The 18,720-nt window shown below is 42.3% G+C and overlaps 1 protein-coding gene across 6 annotated transcripts in view; it reads right to left on the bottom strand.

Annotated features, from left to right (window-relative positions):
* LOC121531951 (voltage-dependent calcium channel subunit alpha-2/delta-1) overlaps nucleotides 1–18,720 on the bottom strand; it is a 106,134-nt gene that overhangs the window by 45,506 nt on the left and 41,908 nt on the right. For all 6 annotated transcript variants that reach the window (XM_041837540.2, XM_041837543.2, XM_041837542.2 and 3 more), the window contains exons 4-10: nucleotides 16,477–16,536; nucleotides 15,722–15,757; nucleotides 14,706–14,835; nucleotides 6,305–6,436; nucleotides 5,680–5,749; nucleotides 5,485–5,535; nucleotides 5,221–5,320 (exon numbers count right to left, since the gene is read on the bottom strand). In XM_041837540.2, the coding sequence (XP_041693474.1) occupies nucleotides 5,221–5,320; nucleotides 5,485–5,535; nucleotides 5,680–5,749; nucleotides 6,305–6,436; nucleotides 14,706–14,835; nucleotides 15,722–15,757; nucleotides 16,477–16,536 (579 nt within the window). The remainder of the gene's footprint in view (nucleotides 1–5,220; nucleotides 5,321–5,484; nucleotides 5,536–5,679; nucleotides 5,750–6,304; nucleotides 6,437–14,705; nucleotides 14,836–15,721; nucleotides 15,758–16,476; nucleotides 16,537–18,720) is intronic.

Genomic DNA, 18,720 nt, shown 5'->3' with positions numbered 1-18,720 from the left:
TTGCCATGACTACTATCATGAAGTGGTAAACAGACACATTCATCAAGTGTTGCAAAGTACTCTGCATCCTCTCAGCTTTATGATCTGGTACCATGGAAACAAGACTCCCTCTTCTAGCACACTCTCATTAGAGTGGAAATACCACACACACATGTGCGCACACACACACAGACACACACACACCGGCCTTGGCATCCAAGTCAACAGATGCTCCAGATTGAGTGCTCTGAGACCTGAGCAGATGTATTGTACCTGTTACAGATATAAGTCAGACTTACTGACACACACCAAAACACTATCACTGTTTTGATCATAGTAATAATATGATGCAGAGATAATAGCCATTGTACAACTGTTGGCTGTATTGTCTTTCTAAACAGTGCTGCAACCCATCAATCTGAACCAATCAATGTGCCTCTGTTAATCAGCCAATGGGGACAGCAGATACATGCATCCATGGAGACTAGCAGAATCTGACTGGGCATGTGCGTGAATGTGTGTGTGTGAGTTTGTGTGTGTGTGAGTGAGTGTGTGCGTGTGTGTGTGTGTGTGTGTGTGTGTGTGTTTATCTGCATCTGTGTGACAACTTTGATGTTTCTAACTGAGTGACAGAGCCACCACTTAGACTGGAAGGCAATTTCATGGCTTCGCTTGCCTGACATGAAGACTGAGCTTAGGAGACAGCATGGATACACACACACACAAACTATAATGTGATCTTTTATCACCAAATCTATTAAAAGGAGAGGAGAGGAGGGTGAGAAGAAGGGTGGGAGGAAGAGAAAGAAAAAGTATGAGGAAGAAAGGAGAAAGGGAGAGGATGAGAGAGAGGAGGTGTGTAAATGAGACAATATTTATCTTCCATATGGGTCTAATTAATTCATGCTAGGAGATACTTCATAGCCTAATCCAGTGCATCCGACAATTTGGTGGGCATGCTGAGTATTCATGTAGATGAAAACATTTCAAGGGGTAGTATATCCCAGACTTTAGCTGCGCTTGATTGAGCTTGCGTGGCAGAATGGAACCAATGGAAGTGCAAACCCGCCCATCTGGCACTCCAAGGGAGCGTCTGCTAAATGACAAAAATGCAAATATCTATACAGTACCAGTCAAAAGTTTGGAAACACCTAATCATTCCAGTTTTTTTTATTTAAAAAAACAAGAACTATTTTCTACATTGTAGAATAATAGTGAAGACATCAAAACTATGAAATAACACATATAGAATCATGAAGTAACCAAAAACGTGTTAAACAGATCAAAATATATATATTTTTTGAGATTCTTCAAATAGTCACCCTTTGCCTTGATGACAGCTTTGCACACTCTTGGCATTCTCTCAACCAGCTTCATGAGGTAGTCACCTGGAATACATTTCAATTAACAGGTGTGCCTTCTTAAAAGTTAATTTGTGGAATTTCTTTCCTTCTTAATGCGTTTGAGCCAATCAGTTGTGTTCTGACAAGGTAAGGGGGTTATACAGAAGATAGCCCTATTTGTTAAAAGACAAAATCCATATTAGGGTAAGAACAGCTCAAATTAGCAAAGAGAAACGACAGTCCATCATTACTTTAAGACATGAAGGTCAGTCAATATGGAACATTTCACAGACTTTGAAAGTTTCTTGCAGTCACAAAATCCATCAAGCGCTATGATGAAACTGGCTCTCATGAGGACCGCCACAGGAATGGAAGACCCAGAGTTACCTCTGCTGCAGAGGATACGTACATTAGAGTTACCAGCCTCAGAAATTGCAGCCCAAATAAATGCTTCACAGAGTTCATGTCAAAGACATATCTCAGCATCAACTGTTCAGAGGGGACTGTGTGAATCAGGATTTTATGGTCGAATTACTGCAAAGAAACCACTACTAAAGGACACCAATAAGAAGAAGAGACTTGCTTGGGCCAAGAAACACGAGCAATGGACATTAGACCGGTGGAAATGTGTCCTTTAGTCTGGAGTCATAATTTGAGATTTTTGGTTCCAACCGCCATGTCTTTGTGAGATGCGGTGTGGGTGAATGGATGATCTCCGCATGTGAGGTTCCCACCGTAAAGCATGGAGGAGTAGGTGTTATGGTGTGGGGGTGCTTTGCTGGTGACACTATCTGTGATTTATTTAGAATTCAAGGCACACTTAACCAGCATGGCTACCACAGCATTCTGCAGCGATAAGCCGTCCCATCTGGTTTGGGCTTAGTGGGACTATCATTTGTTTTTCAACAGGACAATGAGCCAACACACCTCCAGGCTGTGTAAGGGCTATTTTACCAAGAAGGAGAGTGACAGAGTGCTGCATCAGATAAATTGGCCTCCACAATCCCCCGACCTCAACCCAATTGAGATGGTTTGGGATGAGTCGGATGGCAGAGTGAAGGAAAAACAGTCAACAAGTGCTCAGCATATGTGGGAACTCCTTCAAGACTGTTAGAAAATCATTCTAGGTGAAGCTGGTTGAGATAATGCCAATGGAGTGCAAAGCTGTCATCAAGGCAAATGGTGGCTATTTGAAGAATCTCAAATATATATAACACTGTGTTGGTTACTACATGATTCCATATGTGTTATTTCATAGTTTTGATGTCTTCACTATTATTCTACAATGAGCACAACTGAGCAAGAGGACAAATACATTAGAGTGTCTAGTTTGAGAAACAGGTGCCTCACAGATCCTCAACTGGCAGCTTCATTAAATAGTACCCGCAAAACACCAGTCTCAACGTCAACAGTGAAGAGGCGACTCCGGGATGCTGACCTTCTAGGCAGAGTTGCAAAGAAAAAGCCATATCTCAGACTGCCCATCTTAATCTTTTTATTGGCCAGTTTGAGATATGGCTTTTTCTTTGCAACTCTGCCTAGGTCAGCATCCCGGAGTCGCCTATTCACTGTTGACGTTGACACTGGTGTTTTGTGGGTACTATTTAATGAAGCTGCCAGTTGAGGACCAATGAGGCTTCTGTTTCTCAAATTAGACACTCTAATGTATTTGTCCTCTTGCTCAGTTGTGCACCGGGGCCTCCCACTCCTCTTTCTATTCTGGTTAGAGCCAGTTTGCGCTGTTCTGTGAAGGGAGTAGTACACAGCGTTGTACGAGATCTTCAGTTTCTTGGCAATTTCTCGCATGGAATTGCCTTCATTTCTGTAATCGAACCCACAATTGCAGTCTCAAGAAGGCCAGTTTTATTGCCACTTTAATCAACACAACAGTTTTTAGCTGTGCTAACATAATTGCGAAATGGTTTTCTAATGATCAATTAGCCTTTTAAAATGATAAACTTGGATTAGCAAACACAACGTGCCATTGGAACACAGGACAGATGGTTGCTGATAATGGGCCTCTGTACGCCTTTGCAGATATTCCATAAAACATCTGCCGATTCCAGCTACAATAGCCATTTACAACATTAACAATGTCTACACTGTATTTCTGATAAATGTTATGTTATTTTAATGGACAAAAAAATTGCTTTTCTTTCGAAAACAAAGACATTTCTAAGTGACCCCAAACTTTTGAACGGTAGTGTATCTACACTGTATATTTTGTATGTCCATTATGAATGCGTTTCAGTGTGTTTGTATGTAATATCCTTGTTCCCCTGTCATCTTATTAGCTGAGCCCCAGTGTGTGTGTGTGTGTGTGTGTGTGTGTGTGTGTGTGTGTGTGTGTGTGTGTGTGTGTGTAGTAGAGAGAGAGAAGAGAGAGAGAGAGAGAGAGAGAGAGAGAGAGAGAGAGAGAGAGAGAGAGAGAGAGAGAGAGAGAGAGAGAGAGAGAGAGCAGAGAGAGAGAGAGAGAGAGAGAGAGAGACAGAGAGAGAGAGACAGAGGAGAGAGAGAGAGAGAGAGAGAGAGAGAGAGAGAGAGAGAGAGAGAGAGACAGAGAGAGAGAGAGACAGAGAGAGAGAGAGAGAGAGAGAGAGAGAGAGAGAGAGAGATGGGTTGGGGTTGGATTACAGATGACACTGAGCAGACAGCTAATCTCTAGTCCCTAATCCCAGCAGAGGCTCTATACAGCCTCCCTGTTCACTTAGACCACAGGACCGCCTAGCTGCAACTGGCTAGCTAGCAACACTGAACTGGCAAGAGAAAAGAGCTGGACACACACACACTAAGACAAAGATATCTGTATTTGTCTGACATCCCAATAACATTAGGGATGTGTGTGTGTCCAAATGTCAGTTTAGTCCCTAGGCTGCTGTTAATGAACAAGGATGTATTGGTAATATTAGAGATTAATTAATTAGTGTCAGGTTACAATACCCACAGGACAGGAGGATGGTGTGTTTGTGTGTGTGTGTGTGTGTACGCGCTTATGCTGGTATAGTGGTACTAGGGGGACACCATCTGTACCAGTTGATTTAAAGTAATCCAATAACAGATAATGGAAACATATCATTGAACGGCGGGGACTGTGAGGGGACACATAGACACACTGTAACACACACATTCGTTTTTAGTTGTATTGTTTGTATTACTTTTGTTGTTGTATTGTTTGTATATCTTTGTATTAAAAATGTGTGTGACTGTTCTTGTCTATCAGTGTATCATTGCTTTGTTACTTGTCATGTTGTGGGGTTTTTGTGGACCCCAGGAAGAATAGCTGATGCTTCTGCAAAAGTTAATGGGGATCCAAATAAACCAATAGACAATATTCCAGTCTTACATCACCACAGTGTTGGAGACTGAAACTGGTTTCTCAGTGTAAGGCATTCTACACAACTGTAGAATGCCTTACTGTAGACATGGTGCATTCGTGTTGTTAAACATGTGGCATTAACATATTAGTGTTGCTGTCAACCATTGGGTTCAACCAGGGTTATATTGTTCTCAATTGGTTCTAGTTGATTGTAATCTGAGTTCATATTTGAGAGATAAAGAGAGAGAGGAAAGAGAGTGATGGATAAGTATTTCACGTAGTTCTCTGGGGCTGGTGTAGTGGGGGGTTTAACACACACACACACTGAGTGGTCCTGGGTGTACAGGGTAGTTGTGATCCCACTCCCCAAATTGAGCAGAGGGCATTTCATTACTGGCCTGTTTTAAAGAGAGAGGCCAACACTGGAGAAATCCATATTTCATTACTTCTCAACCACCCCCTCTCTCTCTCTCTCTCTCTCTCTCTCTCTCTCTCTCTCTCTCTCTCTCTCTCTCTCTCTCTCTCTCTCTCTCTCTCTCTCTCTCTCTCTCTCTCTCAATTAATTAATGTATATTTACTTACATAGACCACGTTGACATAGTCATCATCAGACAGAGTCTCTAGCATCTCACCGACAGAGGTCCTGATCAGCTTCAGAGTCAGACCAGACACACTGCCACTCCTATAGAGACATTTACACAGTTACATTCAAACCACAGAATAAGAATTATGGTCAGACCAGACAACAGGGAGGTACAATACTCTGGTATACTGTACTATGTTTAGATAGTAGGGTATAGTGTTACTGTGCGGTAGTGTAATAGTGAAGTGTGTGTTGTGACTCACGCGTCCACTAGGATCAACATATCCTTGGGTGAGGCAGCTCCCTGAATGTACCTTCACACAGCACATACACACAGAGGTTATACACATACTCACAGTGCATACAATGGTTATGAACTCTTATACATATTTATTTTGCATAGAGAATCTGTTTTCTGGTGTGCATGAATGCATGTGAGAGAGAGAGCGGTTTCTCACCAGGGTCTCCTGCGTACGTCGTACAGGTCAATCTTACTGGGGGTCTTCCGAGCATCCATCCATGGAGAGGCTGGAGAGGACACAGAGTCTGGGTTAACAACAATACTGTACTGTGGAACTGGGTTAGAATCCCTACAATAAACAGTTTACTATCCAAACTGATATATACTTAAATACCCTATTTAACACTGAAACCATGGAACAAATAGTAAAGTAGAATAGTATGAAATGTATGCATTTGTGACAATGTGACTCTTTGATTAAGTCTAACAAAGATGGTTGTTGTTTCATAACGCCTATATGATACACCCACCTGCTACAGTATGAAGTAGATTTCAGAAACAACCAGTGACTACAACCACTATCATAGACATCCTTTTTAATGCATACAGTCTAGCGCCTATCTAGATTAATGCTTTATGTAAAGGCTTTATATTAAATATAGAAACCATGGAAGAATTGTGACTCTGTTTATATGCTTACAGTATAAACAAACTAGTAGAAACTAGGATACAGTAAGCTACAGGGACACAGTAACTTAACAATGATAATATAGCCTCAATGTGTGTAGTGTGTGTGTGTGTGTGTGTGTGTGTGTGTGTGTGTGTGTGTGTGTGTTTGTTACCTGGGTAGTATCGGGCCAGTCCAGTAGCACTACCAAACACCTGCCAGAGCAGAGTAGGGTCATCCTCTCTGTTCTTCTTAAACACATCCTCCAGCGCCTCCGTCCAGTTCAACTCATTCAGCACGATGGTGGCTACACACACACACACACACACACACACACAAAACAGATTGATGTTGGATTAAGATTACAATTCACAATGCCACCAACAAATGGATTAATAGTGTGAAAAGAGTAATGTAGAAACATTACATTTTTACATTTACATGTTTTAGTCTTATCCAGAGTGATTTACAGTTAGTGCATTCATCTTAAACTAGCTAGGTGGGACATCCACATATCACAGTCATAGTAAGTACATTTTCTTCAATAAAGTAGCTATCAGCAAAGTCAAAGCTAGTAAGGGGGGAAAAAAGGAAGTGGAAGTGGTGCGAGGGGGGGTGCTGTGGGATTTTTTAAGATACTGTTTGAAGAGGTAGATGTTCAGGTGCTTTCGGAAGATGGGCAGGGACTCTGCTGTCCTAAATTCAGAGGGAAGCTGGTTCCACCATTGGGGTGCCAGGACAGAGAAGAGCTTGGACTGGGATGAGTGGGAGCTGCCCTCCCATAGGGGTGGTAGGGCCAAGAGACCAGAGGTGGCAGAACATAGTTGAACCCAGTCTGAGCTGTCATATTTAACTAAACACATTCATGAGGAGAGATGAATGATCTGAAAACAGGAGGGGTGTGTGTGCGTGTGTGTGTGTGTTATATTCATGAGCATGCGAGACAGAGGGGTGCAGTGTAAGAGAACTAAGCTAAGCAGAGCACTGAACTGTGTCAACGATTCACAGATACACCAATATGCACACACTCTTACAAAAGGATTAGACACACAGACCCGCACACATCTCTCTCTTCTCCATCCATCTTTCTTTCACACAAATGCCAACTCCTTGTCATGCCAAACATGACATTGGCATTAAAACGAACAAACATAGGAGTTGGCTAACGCAAAAACAGATCTTGACAAAACAGTTCCAGATGAAAATGCCTCTATAGAGAGATAAAGCTGCAGACTGGTTCCTCAGACAGGAGATTCATTAACATGCAGACACACGCCCACTCTCCATCCCTCTCCCTCTTCCATCCCTCTCACACTGAAGACATGGGCAAATATTACACCATCTCACCCCCCAAAGCAATAACTGACTGTGTCAAAGGGCTAGCATTTAGTCCTGACTAACTAATTCAACCATTCTTCACTTTACCCCAGGAGACACAGGAACGCCAGCGCGGACGTGTTTAACTATACTTGTGGGGACATTTTGTTAGGGTTATGTAAAATTAGGATTTTGAATGGGACTGAATTGTGTGTCCCCACAAGGTTAGTTATACAATACTGTGTGTGTGTGTGTGTGTGTGTGTGTGTGTGTGTGTGTGTGTATAAATAGAGCTATCAGAGAGGTTATCCCAACCCTGACTGAGCTGAGTCATCCACACCACCAGGGAAGAGGCTAACCAGATGAAAAGAACAACATATTGGTCATATCATTCACAATCTATGTCATTATAATCATTAGGGAAGTGCATGAGTAATCGAGTACTTGAGTACTCTAATGAATGTCAAAAATCAATCTTTAACCAGAGATCCACATTTTTTCAAATACGACAAGGCGCTAGACACGGATGCTGTTTCGAGTTTGTGCACATATTATGATGACATTTTGTGAAGTTTTTTTGTTTGTTTTGGACTTCAGTGAGGGGTTTTTCGGCTGTTTGGGTAAACACATGTTTTTCTGGAGGCAAGCCGAAAGTCGGAGCTGAAGTCTACGCCCCTTTGTCGGTCATTCAACAAGAGACGACTCGTTTTCATGCAAACTCTTTCATTGAATAATACTTAAAAACATCTTAGTTAGATGTAAAATTGCGTGACTAAGATCTTATCGGCAAAAACATCAACATTTATGACAGATTTCTTGAGTTATCTTGGATTAATTCTGACTAGTTTGAGGAAGTGTATACTGGCTACGGATTCTCAAAATGGACAAACAGTACTATTGCCACTTTTTTCATGTTTTTCAAGCGAAGGTCTTTTAAGGGAGTATGCAACCACTCGTTCGGTTCGGCTAGCCGAGTTCGGCTGGGCGCCAGCCGAACTGAAGCATGCTGACACCTTTAGAGTTCAGAAATCTGCATTTTCAAATCGCAGAACATCAAAAAACTGTGTTTTAAACCATTTCACCTGCGTTTTGATTAGAAGGTCAGTGTTGTTTTTTGCTTCAATAGAGTGATCAGGGGCGTGCAACTATAGTTTTCACTTACAGAAAATACATTCATGCAACACATTCTTCAGAAAAAGCTTCATTGTCATCAGATCACAACAGAAGTGCAACACTATTTGGCTAGCAGCCACACAAGTAAATGGGCTTACAATTAAAAAGCATGGTCATTATTTGCTAAAACAATGCATGGCCATCATATTTCTAATGGTTATAATAGAAAGAATGTAGCCAGCTACATTTCCTTATCTAATGTTTTGCTTGAAGTTAATCTTGCATTTTACCAGAGAAAAGGAGGCTACACTGAGAAAAGTAGCTACACATCAGTCAGAGCACTGTCTGCTGATAGAAGTTTGTGAATTCTCATCCAAGTGGAGAAGTGCAACTGAAGCACACAATGTGTCTGATGCCGATCAGAAATTACAACTAGCTCCATGACAAATCATATGCTTACCAAACACAAAGAAACATTCTCGGAGCGGGACAAGCAGCAGCAGCAATCACGCATAACATATTTTGCCACTGCAAAGTGCAGCTGTGACGCCTCTAGATCCGAGTAGGTAACTCAGCTCATTATAGTTTAAATTAATGATTCTCAAAGGGCTCTTGTTTTTTATTGACTGAATATATATGGGACAATTTAGCAATTAGAATTTGTTATCTGTAATGGTTATGATAAATTAGGCATTGTAGCGTGCTGTTGGCATACAGATAAATGCACATATTTATTTCCAGTGCAGGACTTGTGTTCTAAAAATAGATTTTCATTTTCATTCGAGTACTCGAGTACAGTCAAAAAATGTCAAATGCCCATCCCTAATAGTCAGTCACAGTCTAGGCAACTGGTTGCTTAACTTCACCCCAATTGCTTCCCTTCTTTCTCTTAATCTCTCTCTCCCTCCTCTCTGTCCTTCCTCCCTCTCCTGTAGCTCGAGGGTCCACTTATTGCCTGTTTGATGGATAGCCTTCTCTCTCTTGTGTGTGTGTGTGTGTAAAACAGCTTGAGGTTCTGATCCACACTGAGGAGGATATGAGAGGTAGGTGGACTGACACAGGTGGTGAGTGGAGAAGAGAGAAGAGTGATGGATGAGTCCTTTCCTGTGTGTGTGTGTGTGTGTGTGTGCGTGCGTGCGTGCGTGCGTGCGTGTGTGTGTGTGTGATGGATGCTCTGTTGTGGGAGGGAACAGGCATTATGAATGTAATGACACAGACACAGACAGCTGAGAGACCAGACCGCTGTCACATCACACACACTATGATGAATGGACCACACACACACACACACACACACCTCCATCCATCTTTCCATCTATCTCCTTCTCTCCCCCCCCCACCTCCACCCTCTCTCACACTCTCTCTGAGTGTGTACACGTGTGTGTGTGTGTGTGTGTGTGTGTGTGTGTGTGTGTGTGTGTGTGTGTGTGTGAGTGATAGATAGATAGATAGATAGATAGATAGATAGATAGATAGATAGATAGATAGATAGATAGATAGATAGATAGATAGATAGATAGATAGATAGATAGATAGATAGATAGATAGATAGATAGATAGATAGATAGATAGATAGATAGATAGATAGATAGATAGATAGATAGATAGATAGATAGATAGATATGTATCCTGTATTGGGTGTGACGTGTCTTATTTGTGTGTAAAGAAAACACAATTCATTTGCATATATAGCTACCTCTAGAGTGAGAAAGATAATGAAGCTAGAGCTGCCAGAGCTGTGTGTGTGTGTGTGTGTGTGTGTGGGGCATCATTATAGAAACATTACATTCATATCTTGCATTGTGGGGATGTGATCTGAATTAATGTGGCTACAGTGGCTGTCTCTCTCTGTGTGATATACAACCACAGTCTTTACATTTACGTCATTTAGCAGACACTCTTATCCAGAGCGACTTACATTATTATTATTTTTTTCATACCCCCTGTGGGAATCGAACCCACAACCCTGGCGTTGCAAACGCCATGCTCTATCAACTGAGCTACACCCCTGCCGGCCATTCCCTCCCCTACCCTGGACGACGCTGGGCCAATTGCGCGCCGCCCCATGGGTCTCCCGGTCACGGCCGGCTACGACAGAGCCTGGATTCGAACCAGGATCTCTAGTGGCACAGCTAGCACTGCGATGCAGTGCCTTAGACCACTGCGCCACTCAGGAGACATTCCATCTTTGCCTCTTTAAGTTCATAGTTCAGCCACACCTCAGACTATTCCATTGGTTAGTTTGTGCCTAACCAAGGTAATATCAAGTATAACAAACTTATATCAAGTATTACAACATGTCAAATGTTTAGTTCTGCAGCATATTGGGAAAGAAAACACTGCCAATGCTGGAGCATGTTTCTGTAAGTTCAGCGTAGAGGTGACAATAGATGATCAAGAGGGTGAGCCTCAAGATGTTTCTGTATTAGATTGCATGTTTAACATTTTCTAAGGCAGCAATGGGAGCTCTGAATATGGCTCCTGCCCATTAGTGAATTCATAGATTATTTTATGCGCCGTCTCCCTCTCTCCCTCCTTCCCTCTCTCTCCTTCCCTCTCTCCCGCTCATTTGTGAGGTAGATGAAGTGTGGTTTTCCAGCTCTGTTAGTCATGTCTGTTCTAATATTCTCAACATTCTGTTTCTACTTCTCCCATCAGGGACGATGAATACGCACACACACACACACACATTCATCCATCGCTTCCACCAGGAAGGCTGATTTCCTAAATGTGCTGCTCCCTCTCGACTGGAAAATCACATTTTCCCCCCAGAGTGAGGCCAGCCCTGGCCTATTCCTGGAGGCTTTTTGGACTCTGGGTCCAATTGAACAGTTGGAACCTCACTCACGTATGAATCTGCTATCTGGTTCTCGCTCTCTCTCTCTCTCTCGCTCTTGCTCTCTCTTTCTCGCTGTCTGTCTGTCTGTGTGTGTCTGTCTCTGCCTCCGTCTCTCTCTCAGCAGAACAATACTCTACAGAAGAGAAGACCTTGGGTTTTCCAATGTCTTTTTTTTTGTACGAAACATATGCATACAAATGACAGCATACAGATGCAAACAAACATCAATGACATGGGAAACAACATCCACACATGACAGCATGTCCTCTACCTGTTTGCTGCACTCATCCATAATATTTAAAGGGACTCACACGATCACACCCCCATCTCCAGGGTTCGCATCACTCTCTACCACATGGCCTCAAACTGCACAATTTTTTTTCTCTCCATCGCCCACGCACTTTCAACACTTAGATAATAAAGCATTTGACCTTTCCATTGTGTTTCCATTGTGTTCTTGATGAGAAAAGTAGTGTCCAACCCATCGGGTATCTCACTGCACCCTCATATGCCATGGCTTGAAATATGCAGACAGGCAGATTAAAAGTAAATTTACATTGTAATACTTCTGACAGCCAACTTTCTAACTCTGCCCATAACTTTTGGACTTTATAGCATTCTCAGAACGCATGGATTATTGGGTTTTCTGATTTCTATGATTTTGAATAGCAATATTGGTCAGGTCAGCTATGTGTGCCTACTAAACAACCAATCATCTTCCAAGGACATTAAATAAAGCTCTCTCTTTCTCTGCCTCTCTCCCTCTCTAGGTGAGACCCAAACTCATACTATTACCTAGAAGCACATTGGGCTGACACATACTAATTACGGTCCACCAATCACAAGCCTTCCCCAAAGAGAGCGGGAGGAACCAATCCCCGACCGCAGCCAGCAAATAGTCTGGAAAAGGACAAGATACACACACATGCTAGCACCCTAGCTAATGCGGACACCTGTACGCACACACACTAATTTCCCACATGCACCCACTCTCTCTCTGTGTGGTCAGTAGTGGGTAACCTTGGTCCCAGATGCTAACCCAGAAGGCTGAGGGGCATGCTGAAGGAGTGACTCCATCCTGCTGCCTCTCAGTGTGAGGGCTGACACAACACACTACACGCTAATGACCTAGCGCACGCACAAACACGCAAGCAAGTCTAATCACACACATATGAACACACACAGAAAGCAGAAGCACACCCATCAATATTAGACAAAACAGACAGAGCTAATGTCAGAAGGACTCAGGAGAACCAGCATTTAGACAGCAAGTAAATACCAGTGAAAACACAATGCTACCAACCAACCCAAAAGAGCCCCACAGTGGAGGTGTCATAATACCCATTAAACCTAGCGGTCAAACAGGGAAAAAGTCACCTTGCCCTAGAGAGATTTACACGGTTATCAAAACGTCAAGCCAGGGTAAGCCTACACGAAACACAGCCCTCATCTTAAGTGTTTCTAAAATGAATGGTGGAAAAATGATTGGAACCATTTCCTTGTTTGACTGCTAGGTTTTATGGGTATTATGACTTATACTGTGGTACTCTATCACACCAACCAACTAGCAAACCAACTGTACCACATACTGTACCAGTGGAGGCTCCTCAGAGGAGGAAGGTGAGGACCATCTTCCTCAGTGAATTTCATAAAAATGTTTTTTTTTAATAACATTTAAAAAGTTATCATTTTTTAGATAAAACTATGCTAAATATTATCACGTCACCAAATAATTGATTAAAACACACTATTTTGCAATGAAGGCCTACAGTAGCCTCAACAGCACTCTATAGGGTAGCACCATGGTATAGCCGGAGGACAGCTAGCTTCCGTCCTCCTCTGGGTACATTGACTTCAATACAAATGTGGTGGGTAGTTGACTCAAAGAGAGTGAGAAGACAGTAGTTGAACAGTTTTTAACAAATTCATTTCGGAAGGAGAAGCAAGAGAGAGATTTCATTTCTTTTTTTCCCCACTTACTTAGCTAGCAAATGCAGCTAGCTAGTTTAGCCTACTCAAACACCCTACTCAAACAGAGAGATGCTATGTTAGCTAGCTGGCTATGACTATCCAACACAACACTGGAACTCTTCCAAGTTAAGGTAAGCTTTTGGTTTTACTAATTGTAACTGCTTACTGACTGTACACTGTAACTTTACTGAATGATTGTAGCGGGTTTACTAACGCATATAGTGACAACGATGTAGGCTATGTGTAGCAGTTATGATATGGTTTGGCTTGGAAAGGTTTTTTCGCCTGGTCACATACAGCTGATGTGTTGTGCATTGAAATCCACAAGCGAAGGGACAAGGTGAGAGGAGCATAGATGCGTGACGGAATACAACGTGGCTGCTATGAAAGTGAACTGTGTTTACGTGATCAGGAGTGTATTCATTCCGCCGATTCTGTTGAAAAACCTTTCTTAAATGGAAGCAAACGGAACCAAACTGGGATGAACCCACCTGAATTTGTCCAATAGAAACTCTTGTTTGCAACTGTTGAACTAATGATTACACCCTATATCAGCTAGATGCAGGCAAGCATGTGCAAGGGGGTATTGAATGTGTCACTGTCTGACCTGTGTGTTCCTATGTTGTAAACTTTCATTCATAGGCTAGGTTGTGGCAACCTCATGATGGGTATAGGGAAAATTTGAGTATCATGTAGTAGCCTACACCTATCGCTGTTACATTGAACTGTGTGAATGGAATATGAATGACAGTCATCCAATATGCTGTAATAGAAGTAAGGCCATGCTCATGAAAAAAAAAAAAAAGTCCTCCCTCATCTTAAACGGAACTAACCGCCACTGTACTGTACCCTACCCAGTATAGTATCTAGTATATAGTATACATAAGTCCCTTAAATATTATGGATGAGTGCAGACAACAGGGATAGGACATGCTGTCATGTGTGGAAGTTGTCTCCATAGGGAGAATGTTGTATGTCTGAACAATACAGATTATCAATAGAACACTTTCCAAGACCCCAAGGACCTGTATGGCTCAGTTGGTAGAGCATGGCACTTGCAATGCCAGGACTGTGGGTTCAATTCCCAGGGCCACCCATATATAAAATGTATGCACGCATGACTGTAAGTTGCTTTGGATAAAAGCTAAATTGCATATGTTATTATATCATGGTCCTTTTTCAGGTTAAAACACATAAAGAACAAATACAATAATGTTGCTCTACTGTTATGAACAAATATAATAATGTTGCTCTACTGTTATTAAAGGTACCATTTCTCTAGGGATTTGTATGTGTATCGTATCCATGGTTACACTGTGTATGTACGTGTACTCACAGCCATCGTAGATGTCAGTAGGGATGTGGACAGCAGTGTGGTTGTGAGAGGTGAGGCGTTTAAACAGCATATCTTCCTTAAAGGCTGGCCTGATCCGGTTCTTCCTACCCTCTGTCTCATTCACCTCCAACTAGGGGAGAGGAGAAGAGAGGGGAAAAGGAGTGTGTCAGACAGTGATTTAGAACAGACAACCTATGTCCACTGTTAGACTGTCTGGATCTGTATGTAACAGGGAGCCTAATAGATTAGATTTACATGTCCATTTCTATCAGGATACTGTGCTAAACAGCTGTCCATCATTAGATGCCTGTGTAGTGGTTCTATACTACACTGGTTCAGAGGAAGTAATGCTGTGGAGTAAGCTGGGTTAAACCGGCCTCAGCTTCAAGGCTAAAACTGCCTGTACCAACCTCTGTGGATTAACATGACACATGTCTTCCTCATACAGCCTACTATTAAAGGAGAGGAGACACAGCTTGATGGATATCTCCAATAGTGCGTTCACCAATTCACATCAATGGGAGAGAGGGAGAGGGACAGAGAGATTAGGGAGAACGAGAGAGAGAGAGAGAGAGAGAGAGAGAGAGAGAGAGAGAGAGAGAGAGAGAGAGAGAGAGAGAGAGAGAGAGAGAGAGAGAGAGAGAAGAGGGGAAGGGGAATAGGAAGAGTCTCATAATAAAGCAACAGTTGCAGCTCATACATCTCAGCTGTCAATTAGTAGAAGCACACCAGGGACCTCTTCACCTGAGAGAAAGGAGGAGGAGGGGGAAAGGGGTGTTAAGACAGGAAGGGAGAGAGGAGGGGAGAGAGGGAGGGAGAGAGGGAGGTGTGAGGGATGAAGGAGAGCAAAGAGGGTTGGGAAAAGAAGGAGAGCAAAGAGGGTTGACAGGGACAGGAAAAGAGTGAGAGTGAGAAAGAGAATGAGAAAGAAAGAGTCTGTATCTGAGATTGTGGGTTGATTATAGATTCAGCTCTATGTGAGAATCATGTGTTAGAGAAGGAAGAAAAATACTCACATTGTCCTTTGCATTGTAGTAAACAATGTCACCATCCTGAAACAAATAATACAAATATCTTAGTGAGCAGTGTGTGTGTGTGTGTGTGTGTGTGTGTGTGTGTGTGTGTGTGTGTGTGTGTGTGTGTGTGTGTGTGTATGTGTGTGTCTGTGTCTGTGTGTGTGTGTGTGTGTGTGTGTGCGTGTATGTATGTGTGTAAGTGTATTTGAGAGAGAGAGAGAAAGAAAGAGAGAGAGGTACTTAGGTAGAGGCCATCTGTGGACATACGTGGTTTAATGGCCCATAATATGGAATGAATAATAACAGTTCATTTTTTAACATCAACAAACCATATTGGTCTTGTTCAACTATTAAACAGGATGAATGTGTGTGTGAGTGAGTGCATGTATGTGTGTCTTTGTATGTGTGTGTGATTGTGTGTGTGTGTGTACAGTGTTTACCCTTTATTAATTTAGCTAACCCCGCTAACTTGCCACCACTGCTGAAAAAAATCCTAGGGGAAACACTGGTGTGTGTGTTGAAACCCTATCTTCCCTCCTCTCTAGCCCATAAAGAGAGCAGTGAGAGAACACCATGTACAGTAAGGTCATCTGAGGTTGCCGTCTCTCAGCCAATGAGTAGTGAGTGTTCCAGTACTAAACAGCTGACACACATCGGCCACATTCTTACTACACATTGGTGATGGGCGGGGCGAGTTACACCTACAGTATATCATGTAAATGTAATGTTGGTTATAAGTAGAATCAGAGTTTTACCGCATACTCATCCTTCCACTGGTGTTCCATCTGGAAGTTCTCAGCAGCTGTGGCCAGAGTCTAGAAGAGACAAAGATAACATGTAAAAAAAAACGTATAATTTACATATCTCGGTAACACTTAATTTTGAGTCAATCTGTAGATACAGTGTTACCCATATGTTTGACACATTCAAATGAAAAGGGGCGTATTTCAATATGGAAACATCATTAAAGAGATTCTCTGGTACCTTTGTATACTTTTTTGCCAGTAGTTCTGAAAGAAGCGCTCACAAGCCAGAAAATTGAGTAATACGTCACATATGTGCAGATATGTGCACCATGTCATTGATCTCTCTCTCGTTCTGCTGAGTGTGCGTCTTGCTAGCTGTCACTCAAATGGCGAGGGGCTGAAGCTTATTGGCTAGAACTCAAATTGCTAGGGGGCTGGCCCACGTGGAGGGACATTTAGGGAAAATGGAGCAGTACAGCTTCCAGAAAAACGGTCCCTTTCAAACTAGGGATCCTGTGGCTAATTGAGGTAAGACAGTAATTCTGCTCGTAGAGTAGGCATGTATGAACTACACATTGATACATCCAGCCCCAAGCAGGAGGTTTAAAAAATACTTAGTAGTCATCAAAGTCATGGAGCATGTCTTTAAATGGAAAGATACTATGGCTTGCACTGCATATAGCTACTATATTAAAATGCAGTATATGTACAAAACCCATTGTACCACAGCATTAGGCTTATATGATAGCTCAGTTCTTTAGGCACTGCCATCTCAGGCCTCAGCTTTAAAGGTAACCTGACTCTTGAGTATTCTAAAGAGACATTCATACAGAGATATATGGACATTGACACATTCCAGTCCAGTCAGAGGGAGCCTAGTTCTTTAGTTTAGTGAATCAGATAGAGGAAAGAGAGTAACAGTCTCATATAGTGCTGAGACTCATAGGGTCATGATTTAAAGGTCACACACTTCACCAGGGAGAGAAGGAGCTGCAGCACTCTACAGAAAGTCAAGAGGGTGTGTGTGTGTCTCAGCTCATAGTAGAAAATCAAGAGGGAGGGATTACTATCTGAAGAGCTGTCAATCAAAGTAAAACACCAGAGACGATATAACGACAGTCACCTCCACACACTCCTGTCTCACTCACTCTGACACACACAAGTGGGTAATATAATCTCTGTTTCCAGCTACTGTATGACGGTGGCCATGCCAAGACAGAGATCACATCACATGCAGATCACCTTTATTTAAACTCCACAACATGATACTGAGAGAGAGAGAGAAAGATATTGCTTTCCTCTCCATTGCGATCCCCCTATTTGGCCCCAAACACACTTTGCAAATGTTTGTTCATGTTGCTAACGTTTTCAAGCAAATTCCTATCGCTTAACATGACCCACAGTTGTTATATAATAGATCACGTTGAGTAGAAATGTTTACATTGTTTAGTAGCGTTTAAAGTTACATTGAATCGGCGACCTGTACTCACCACTGCGCGCCAGTCACGTGCAAATAAAAATCTATCCAGCATGGTGAAAAACACACTCAGTAACCTAATTAATGTTCTAGCCTTTGTTGAGGGGTGTTTTCCTAATATCTTTATTGTTGAATATTTTTGTGATATGTTCTGATATGTTTACATTTATAATGTATTGGCCATTGAAATTATAATACCTGTTTAGGTCCATTTTGGATCATTCCAGTGTTAGGGGTTAGGAAATACTGCCTAAAGAAATGATGGGCCAGTGTATCATGGGCTTCAGATTGGAGTGACATGTTGTCCCAGTGCTCGGCTGTGTGAGGAGTTATTGACACTGTCATAGTTATAGGCACTCTGTCTATTTTGAAGGCGTTCTCCCAAGAAGTCAGAGAATTGTCCATTTCAATTATCTATAATGTATTACTTTTAGCAGACACTTTTATCTAAAGCAACTTGTGTGCATACGTTTTCATATGGGTGTCCCCAGCAGGATCCTTGGTGTTGCAAGCAACATGCTCTACCAACTGAGCCACACAGGACCACTGTTATTTTAAAAGTCTACATTTATATTTCACCGTTTGTCTTGTAAAAATCCATGGGTCTAGCTCACCTTCTGAACCTGTAAATAAATGCCACCATTTTGCACCTGATTCCGTCTGACTGGTGCTTCGCACCCCTCTGACAAGACCGTATGGAGAGAGAGAGAGAGAGAGGGGTAATGTAGATAGAGAAATGTAAGGTGCATGTGGTGTAAGAGTTGAGAAGATGACCC

The sequence above is a fragment of the Coregonus clupeaformis genome, chromosome 19 (genome assembly GCF_020615455.1).
Source record: "Coregonus clupeaformis isolate EN_2021a chromosome 19, ASM2061545v1, whole genome shotgun sequence".
Lineage (NCBI taxonomy): Eukaryota > Metazoa > Chordata > Actinopteri > Salmoniformes > Salmonidae > Coregonus > Coregonus clupeaformis.
The sequence above is the reverse complement of the archived record's forward strand: the minus strand, read 5'-3'. Positions and strand labels throughout refer to the sequence as shown.